This window comes from Parambassis ranga, chromosome 3 (genome assembly GCF_900634625.1).
Source record: "Parambassis ranga chromosome 3, fParRan2.1, whole genome shotgun sequence".
NCBI classification, from domain to species: Eukaryota; Metazoa; Chordata; class Actinopteri; family Ambassidae; genus Parambassis; species Parambassis ranga.
In genome coordinates, this window is record NC_041024.1 from 23,546,922 (window position 1) to 23,557,321 (window position 10,400).

Here is a 10,400-nt window from a genome sequence, read left to right on the forward strand (position 1 = left end):
GCTCCACACCTTGTGACACAGACAGATGGTCAGGTATGTTGTGGAAAACATGCTGCCGTCATCAAAAGTTCTAAGACATCCATATTATTCCACTAGTAACGATAATTAAATGTATTAAACTAGTTACAAGTTTTTTTACAAAAAAAAAAAAGCAGTTTTGTGTGATGTTTAAGGGACATCACTATAATACACTAACACTATAATACACTATATAAAATAAGAAAGAACAAGAGGTTGATATTTCACTTGACCCTACATACTACTTATAGTCATATATTTTTATACACATGTACTGTACATCGTCAGAGCATCAACATATGTTATATATATATCCAATATACAGATTTAAGAGTTTTGCATTGACACCAAAAAAGAAATCTTTCAACCTTGTGTTATAAAACTGCATTTCTGTGCACTGACTATATTGACAGACTAGATCTTAGAACTTTAAAACATAGACAGTCTGCAAACAGACATAAACCAAGACGTTTGCTGAAAGTGCATAGTGTCCCCTGTTGTACTCTGAGTTTGTCAGTTATTGCTAAGACAAATCCTTTGATGAGACCATCTGCAACAAGCTTCTCTTCATTTACATATCGATGGTCCTAATACTAATTATTTTCCTTTTTTTTTAATATACTTTACAAATTAGACTAAACTGCCATTTTTCTGTAAATGACTAAAAGATGCAGCATCTTGTTCCACAGTGTTCTTGGTGGGAGAACATGATTGCAAAAGAATGCATACGGATATTCCATCTATTTTATTTATTTGCAAGTTTTTTTAATTCCATCTGACAAATGTCGTCATATTTCGCCATCCTCTGTATGAAACACTTCTAGAAATCAGAAGTGCGCTCCTTGTAGGTGGATGAATCCTACACATTTCATTCAGCACGTATCCACTCTTGCTGGCACATACTATTTTCCCTTCCTCTGCATGTGTCTGTATACATATCACACACTTGCAGGTACACAGATGGGCTGACACAGACACAAACAAAAACACACCATGTTCCTGTCACACAAAGGCAGCTAATTTGAAGTGTGTGTGTTGCGTTTTAAAGGTGATTTCACATTGATGTTTGGCCTTGATGAGAGCACCGGGCTGCTGCGTTCGACTGTTTCCTCAGCCAGAGCATTGTTCTCTTAAACAGCTGTCGTTTTGGCTGATTCAGAACAGATGGTATGTACATGTGGGTCTGCTCGGCTGCACGTATGTACAGGCGGGTGGATGTGTCTCTGAGACAGAAGGGGGTAGAGAGCGAGAGAGAGAGAGAGAGAGATGGACGGAAAGGAGAGGTGAGGAAGAAGGGAGTGTGTGTATCATTTCTGCAACTGAAAATGGATCATTGTTGTTTAAAGTTCCTGTACTTAAACACAATAAAACACAAACACCATTAACACACACAGAGTCATGTGATCCTTCTTAAATTGCACATAACAGAATGTTTGAAGTATCAAATGGATCCTTTTTGTTCGATTGAATGCTGGAACAGATTGCATGTTCAACAGAAGCTCCTGAGCTTGCCTGAAGGCAAAGAGTTGTTAGACTGCAACACTTACAGTACTCCTCGTGTGTGTGTGTGTGTGTGTGCAGCCTGCCTGCCTGCCTGTGTGTGTGTATGATATGTGATGGGCTCTGGGATATCTGTGTCTCTGTGCATCTGTTTATCCCACGGCTGTGTCGTATCATCGCCGACGGCAACCAGTGGCCTGACAATGACAAAGACTCCTCTCTCTTTTGCTGCCGGTGCAATACAAGCACACACATACGACTTGCACTAATGTGCGCGGCACGATAAGGCTGTTATGGTTGTGCAAGTGATTTTTGTGAAACCTTTCTCCAAAAATGCCTCTATGCCACACCCGTTCCACTGACCGGCACACACTGTGTTTACATACCAGGTTAGATGAGTGAGGGCCTGTTACTGAGAGAAGGAATGCTAGGCTGCTGACATCTACATACACACACACACACACCTCTTTGCCAGCATAGTTGTTAAAACAAGGAAAAGGTTTGTGTATGCATACACTAGCTTGTGCTTCAATTGTTATTCAGACACCCAGCCTTAATCACAGTGTGAGTGTGCAAGCATCTGATGTCGTTTCATCCCTTTGATAGACTTATTAACAAAAGAAAACATTCATAGACGAGCGAGATTGCGATTTGTCTTGATACGTCTTTTCCTCTGTATGATTTCCATTGTATTATTCTTAAACTAGAAGGATTTGAATATAAATTGAAAGCCTCTAGCCCCTCTCCCTGAAGCTAAACTGTAAATAATAACTCCAAACTTTTTTTCTAATCTTTGGTAATTGAAGCAAATGGGTTTAGCGGGGAAGAGATTTGTCGCAAGAAAACGTACATGCATTTTTTTTTTTTATTTACGAGGAGGCGAAGGCTGAGCAGTGTAATGAGTGAAAATGCATGCTTAATTTAAATGGCGAGTGTGTCTGTTAGGGAATGCATTAGAGTCTGCAGAAGAAGCGTAAGACATATTAATTGACAGACAGGAACCGCTGTCTCCGAGGTTGATACAAGTAATTTATTACTTCAGAAACGAATGCCACCGCCAGAATGTGCTTCATTAATTTCAAATTTAGTTTTAATTTCAAGCTGTTGCCCCTTGAGAAGAATAAGGTGGCAAGTTCTGTTTGAAGAGACATTTTTTCCCCTCTCTCTCTCTCTTTCTCTCTGTCTGATTTTCTGCAGTACAGAACAAAGACCTGGGGGTGGAAGGAGATAGAAAGGGAGGGTGTGGTGATTTGATTTCAATTTGAAAACAATGTCAGTGTAAAAGGGGGGAATTCAAAACAGAATTATTGTAAATACTTGCACTGACTTTCTACCAAAAATGTGGTGCTTATAAATCTTTCTGTCTGTCCAAGCAGCATACGTCCCTGAAGACGAGAAGGAAGCAGCTCTGCTAGATGAGGACATGGATGGAGAGGACTCAGCTCAAGAAGGGGATGAGCCTGTTGCCAAGCTCCTGTGTCAAGATAAAGACTTTACTCTCAAGGACAGGCCAGGATCCACTGGCTTCCATGACTCTCCCAATCCTGCTGACTTTTCTGGTCAGGAGCTCGATAGTGAGTCTCATCTGAGTGAATCCAGTGACCGAATGTCAGATTTTGAAAGCTCCTCGCTCAAAAATGATGACGACGTCCTTCCTAAGGACCCCTCTAATAATGCTCTGTCCCCGTCCTCCTCAGCTGTCATGGCGGCTGCTGCCAATGCCGCTGCTTCAGTTGTAGGAGATGAGGCCATCTTAGCTGCAACAGGGTCCGTGGCTGACAGCCTGGAGAAGATGAAGGCCATTTACACCTCCTTCCTAACCAATTCATATTGGTCTACACTGAATCTAAACCTGAGTCAACCCCCTGCAGAAAAACCCCCTCGCAGTCACAGCAGCAGCAGTAGTAGCAGCAGTAGCAGTAGCTGTGGAAGTGGAGGCTATGACTGGCATCAGACAGCTATGGCTAAAACCCTCCAGCAGGCCTCACAGAACCACCACAACAGACTGGGCCTGGTTCAACATCCCCCAGTGGCAGTATCCACAGCGTCTACGGAACCCAACCTCTTTAGTACTGTCCAGTTGTACAGGCAGAGCTCCAAGCTCTATGGCTCTATATTCACTGGTGCCAGCAAATTCCGTTGTAAGGACTGTAGTGCAGCATATGACACACTGGTGGAGCTAACGGTACACATGAATGAGACGGGTCATTACCGTGATGACAACCATGAGACGGATAGTGAGGGTACTAAACGGTGGTCAAAACCCAGAAAACGTTCCTTGCTGGAGATGGAAGGGAAAGAGGATGCACAGAAAGTTCTCAAGTGCATGTATTGTGGACACTCCTTTGAATCGCTTCAGGACCTAAGTGTCCACATGATCAAGACAAAACACTACCAGAAAGTGCCTCTGAAAGAGCCTGTTACACCAGTGGCAGCTAAGATCATTTCTGCGGCACGGAAAAGAGCCCCCATTGACCTAGACATCCCCAGCTCCCCCGACTCCAACGGAGGCACACCTAAGCCCACGTCCCTCACCGACTCAAATGACATTCTCCAGAAAGTCACTAACCCTTACATCACACCTAACAACCGTTATGGACACCAGAATGGTGCCAGCTATGCCTGGCAATTTGAATCCAGGAAGTCACAGATCCTCAAGTGTATGGAGTGTGGCAGCTCTCATGACACACTCCAAGAGCTCACAGCTCACATGATGGTAACAGGACACTTTATTAAAGTTACCAACTCTGCCATTAAGAAAGGCAAACCGATTATGGAGTTGTCCAACCAGGCCCCTACGTCCAATTTAACAGCTGAAGAAAAGGTGCAGTCTGTTCCTTTGGCTGCCACAACCTTCTCCCCTCCACCTGCCCCGGTGCCTCCTCCAACCAGCGTCTCCCCTACTTCAATGGTTGTGGAGATAAAAAAGGAGGAGAAGGAAGAGGAATGCACTAAAGAGTCCATCCTCAGCAATGGTACAAACCTCAACAAGGAGAAAAAGTCAGTCGGTGAGGAGGACGCAGAGGAGAAGTTTGATATTTCTTCAAAATACACTTATCTGACTGAAGACGATCTGGATGAAAGTCCAAAAGGGGGTCTTGATATCCTCAAGTCCCTGGAGAACACAGTGACCTCAGCCATCAACAAAGCCCAGAATGGAGCTCCAAGCTGGGGTGGGTATCCCAGTATTCATGCTGCCTATCAGCTGCCAAGCATAATGAAGCTCTCTCTCGGCAACTCGGGAAAGAACTCTCCCCTTAAATACATGTTTCCCGGGGGTGAGATTCTCTCTCCCACTGGCAAGAACCAGCCTTTGATCTCACCTCCCAGCCGCCAGACCTCCCCGTTGTCCAAAAACAACTTTCATGCAATGGAGGAATTAGTCAAGAAAGTGACAGAAAAAGTGGCCAAGGTAGAGGAGAAAATGAGAGAGCCCAGTGCTGTTAGGAGTTCTCCTTTGAGACGTAAAACGCCCTCACCCTGCAACAGCGAGGCAGGAGACTCAGCCCGAGGAGAGTCCCCAAAACAAAATAGAGATGGAGGCTGTAAAACTCCTGAGAACACAAGAGTAGACAAAGTAGAAGGGGATGGAAATGGATCTAATCACAAAGATTCAAATGGTGATATTTCCATGAAGGAGTCTGTGGAGAATGGAGTGGAATCCACTGCGGTGACATCGCCCCTGCCAGCCTCTCTTTGTGGCAGTACGGCAATCATCACAGACCACCCACCTCCAGAACAGCCGTTTGTTAACCCTCTAAGTGCACTGCAGTCGGTAATGAACGTCCACCTAGGGAAGGCTGCTAAGCCTGCCCTTCCTTCCCTCGACCCAATGAGCATGCTGTTCAAGATGAGCAACAGCCTGGCAGAGAAAGCAGCAGTGGCTGCATCCACCCCACCAGCACAGACCAAAAAGACCAATAGTGACCACTTAGACCGCTACTTCTACCAGCAACATGTAAACAATGACCAACCTATAGATCTCACCAAAGGAAAAAATGCAGAAAAAAGCAGCAATAGTGGTTCTTTGGGTTCGGCAGCTCTCTCCTCTTCCACCTCCACCCCGTCTTCAATTTCTCCCTCTTCTGCTGTCACTATGACCAAAGCCTCAGCTGCTGTAGCCTCCTTTATGTCCACCTCCCCTTTGAGAGAAAATGCCCTCTCAGATATCTCTGACATGCTGAGGAACCTGACAGAAAGTCAGGCCATCTCCAAGTCCTCCACACCAACCAGTCAGTCCGAGCGGTCTGACATTGACGGTGTCACACAGGAAGAGACAGAAGATGTTTCACCAGCCCAAAAACGTAAAGGTCGCCAATCCAACTGGAACCCTCAACACCTCCTCATCCTACAAGCCCAGTTTGCTTCCAGTCTGAGACAAACAAATGATGGAAAATACATGATGTCAGACTTGAGCCCCCAGGAGAGAATGCACATCTCACGTTTCACCGGACTCTCAATGACCACGATATCCCACTGGCTGGCTAACGTCAAGTACCAGCTAAGAAGAACCGGTGGCACAAAGTTCTTGAAGAACTTGGATTCAGGTCATCCGGTGTTCTTCTGCAGTGACTGCGCCTCTCAAATTCGCTCACCTTCCACCTATGTAAGCCACCTGGAGTCTCACTTGGGCTTTCGTCTGCGAGACTTGGCTAAGCTTTCTGGGGAGCAGTTGCTTAGCCAGATTTCACAGCATCATCATCAGCCACGCCACACCAAAGGACTATCTGAAAAACTGTTCTCCAATCTCCATCCATCCAGCCACCCTTTACCCTCCTCTCTACCCACGTCCCTATCTTCCTCCTTACCCATCTCCCTGTCTTCATCCTTAACCACCTCCCTGCCCTCGACTGAATCACCATCACCTTCCCCCGACGAAGACGACAGTGGGGCAGTGTACCAGTGCAAACTCTGCAACCGGACTTTTGCGAGCAAGCACGCGGTTAAGCTTCACCTGAGCAAGACTCATGGAAAGTCCCCTGAGGACCATCTCATGTATGTGTGTGAGCTGGAGAAACAGTAGCACTTGCTGGGGACAATGCTGCACTCTTTCTTGCTCTGTCTCTCTTTAGCCTTTCACAGACATTGTTTAAAAAAGAAGATGAAGAAGAAGACAATGAAAGGACTATTAAAGTGACAGAACTGCACAAAGATGCCATACAACTACTGCTCTGAATTTTGGCACATGGTTTTACATTTTGTGTTGTAGCAGTTTTTCAATTCTATTTTATTTTTCATATGCGAGGTTAAACTCACTTCAGCCAGACACACCTGTTTTTTTAGGGATCTCCTTTGACGGGACATTTTTTTTATTTTTTTGTCTTGAGATGTTGGTGAGGAGATACAGTATATGAAGGTTTAAAAAGAAGAGATTCTAAAATGAAGTGGTGTGTATTTTGAAACTTGTGTAAATGGAATTAAGTTCCTTTCTATTTTGACATCACTAAGGTGTGATAAGCTGCATGCATAAATAAAACAGTTTAGTTAAACATTTTATAACTAAATCTGGTGCACTTTTCATGATTTTATTTTATTTTTTGTGAGTTTTTTCCAACTCTCCTCTTGCTCTAACTTCGGTTTGTTTTTTTTTTGTTTTTTTTCATGCTGGAGTCAGCATTTTACATTTTAACCCTCTGAGTACATCAAAGCACTTCTGCAAACTCTTTTGACTCAATATTTGAGAATGGGAATTGTTGAGATTATGGTGAGAAACAGAATGTGGATTTTGTCTGCAATGTACACAATCCCAGACATAGAAGCATTTAATAAAATAACACACACAAACAAACAAACAAACCCAGATCGTTCGTTCATGACTTGAGACGAGCATTGTAGCTACGTGATGAAAAAACAATTTTTACTTTGGTTGATCAGGGACCTATATTAATTCAGGTCTGTGTAAAATGTGTATATAAAAACATATGAATTAATTCCTGTCTAAATTATGCATCATTTCTATATTTTTAATTTAAAAAGGATTATGACTATCTGCTGGTGCACAGTATATGAAGACATAAATAAAATTGTTTTGCACAATAGTTTTATAAATGTGTTATGTAATCAAAGGATACAAAACAAGAGGTAGGTAGCAAAAAATTACAACAGGCAAATCTTTTTATTCCAAACTCGTGCTCAAAGGGTTAAATATTTTTTTTTTAAATCACACACTACTTTACATGTGCCCCCTGTATGAACACTAAAAAGATACTAAAGGTTGTACAAAAAGATGTTACTTTATGAAGATATTTCACATGTAAACTGTTATTTATAAGCACTCTTGGTTGTTTCATATTGTTGAATGCCTTTTTGATTGGTCCGATTTTTTTTTATTTTATTTTTTTTCTTTCCGTTCTGTCTAATTACTCTGCCATGATTCCACACTGCAGCTTTATCTTTTTGGGATATGAAAGGTAACCATGGTTACACTAACCTCTTGAGTGACAAGTTCTGCTACATTTTTGGCAGTTAATTTGCTGAAGTAACTGACAGCTGCCAGTGTAGAGAAATAATAATAATAATAAAAAAAAAATCCTTATGTGTAAAATATCGGCATGTAAACAGCACAGATACTGTTATGCATTCTGTGCCGTTAGTCTTTTTTTCATTTGGTTCTTTTGTTTTCTGTTGTTGTTGTTCTTGACAATGAACCCCCATTATATGACTTCATATAACCTTGTTTTCTACTGCAGCATTAAAAAAAGGAAACAGTTTTTTGCAATAATGTGTGTGTGTGAGTATGTGTGTGTACATTGTGTGTGCCATGGCTATCAATTATGTGTGTGCTGTGCAGTCCCTAATGAGCACATTAGACTGGGAGTGTGTCAACGTCTGTCTGTGACGAGCTGCAGACTAGTTTACAGTGAGTGGCAGCAGCGCGGCCGTGTGGGAGACAAACACACACACACACACACAGTCACGTATCTATGTCTTCAGAGGACATTACATTGACTTTCATTCATTTCCTGGAGACTAACCATAAGTACAACTCTTCCAAACCCTCACTTGTAAACATCACCTTAAAATTTAATGATGTCCCCATAAGGATGATGAGTTCCCGCACGTAAACAGATTCAGGTCCCCACAAGATAAGTGTTACCTGGACCGCATATTCAGTCATGCAAACAGACACTGTTATTGTTGGGTTTCACTTCAGCTAGCCACTTGTGTTGTCATACTGCCTTATGCAAAGGCGGATACTAAATATTTAGGACTGAACCTGCACCAGAACTGGTTGTTATCACTCAGATAGAAACTAATGAGGAAAATTTACTTAGTTGTTGAAATGATTAGGAAAATATAACATCTTATTTTGTGCATATGCCATACAACCAAACAACAGGCAGGCAACACTGTGCCGCACAACGACTTTGCTCCACACCCCTCCTCATGGGATAAGAAACTATAAAGAATTACACACACATACACTCACTGCCTCAAAGTTTCCCTTCTACGTCTCCAGCTCTATAATTACCTCGGATGTCCATTTTGTGACTACCCTCTGCAAGGTAAGAAACCTGGCAGAAATATATTTGTTTAGGCTTCATGAGAGATGACAACAATGCTGACAATATGAGTGGATTCTTTCAGGTGTTTATTTAGTTGTACCCCCCTCCCCACCCCTGGCTGGGACTGTGATTAAAGAGGAATTGCATCGCTATCAATTTGATGGTGTGTTCTGCACAACAGTATGATAAAGCATACGAGAAAATTAAGCGTACAGAAGAGCGTGATCTTCTTTTTTTTTCCCATCATATCTACATAAGGATCAGTGTACAGTATGTTCAGCAAAGATAGGGGAAAAAGGCATACAAAGGTAGCTCAAGATAGAAATGTATCATCAACATCTGCGTATACAGTCACACGTGTGCGTTACATACATTTATACAGAGCACAAGATAACAAAGTGAGACATTTTTCTGCTCTGTTCTGCAACTTAATATACCATTCTGGAAATAAAATAAAAAAATCATGCATGGGCACACGCCTCCACACTACAACAGACCAGTAATTCGCTCTTTTTCTTCACACACACACACACAGCCGCACAAAAAAGGCCTTTACACACACACACACACCTCTCAACAGCCAGGTAGAAGGACTTCATCCGCAGTGACAAGGTGCCACTGTGTGTGAAAATGTCAGCCTTCAACAGTGCAGCCTGAAGTCTGGCACCGTATTTAAGGCTCTCATTAGCCTCAAAGAAAATATGCGTGAAATTGAAGTGTAAAAAAGCCATTTTCTCTCTTCCTGCCTTCACATCCGGCGAGCAGAGGCAAGGGCTTATTAAGGTTTAAAAACTAGCATGCAGGAGACAATGGGTACCACCACTGGGCTCTGCACACACACACATACTCACACAGCAAAACGTTCACATTCATTTCTATGTATCTCTGTGTAATCACAATGAGGACTAAATCTCATCAGTTTCTAGCCAGTTAAGTAAAATAATGAGCAGATGCTTTCAGACACAGATAATCCTAAGACTAACACCAACATCTGGTTACTTATTTAAGTTATTTATTTTAATTGCAGTCTTTTGGCAACACTTTAAGTCTGCCAGTAGCCAGCGTGTTTTAATCTTGCAGTCACCAGACATAAGTACTGACCAGTTAATTGACTTTGATACATGTACTTTAACACTAACTGCTTAAACACTATAATACAAAACATACAGACAAAAGCTAGCTTCCTTACCCTTGATGCAGTTTACTCAGAAGTTTTTAGTTTTCACAACCAAACCACTAGCTTGGTTTCCGTCAACCCTTTTCTTTTATTGCATTTTAACATATTGCCTAAGAAAAGTGAGATGAAATGGCAAAAAATATCAAAAAAATGCAAAATTATTACTCACTTGAGGTGGTTTTTTGAGTTATGCAAAAAAA

At 42.3% G+C, this 10,400-nt stretch overlaps 1 protein-coding gene across 2 annotated transcripts in view; it reads left to right on the top strand.

Annotated features, from left to right (window-relative positions):
* tshz3b (teashirt zinc finger homeobox 3b) overlaps positions 1-6,901 on the top strand; it is a 45,644-nt gene extending 38,743 nt beyond the window's left edge. The window contains exon 3 of one of the 2 annotated variants that reach the window (XM_028401661.1): positions 2,892-6,901. In XM_028401661.1, coding sequence (XP_028257462.1) covers positions 2,892-6,541 — 3,650 coding nt within the window. In that variant the 3' untranslated portion in view covers positions 6,542-6,901. The remainder of the gene's footprint in view (positions 1-2,891) is intronic. The other variant, XM_028401662.1, reaches the window with a different exon arrangement.
* The last annotated feature ends 3,499 nt before the right edge of the window (positions 6,902-10,400 follow it).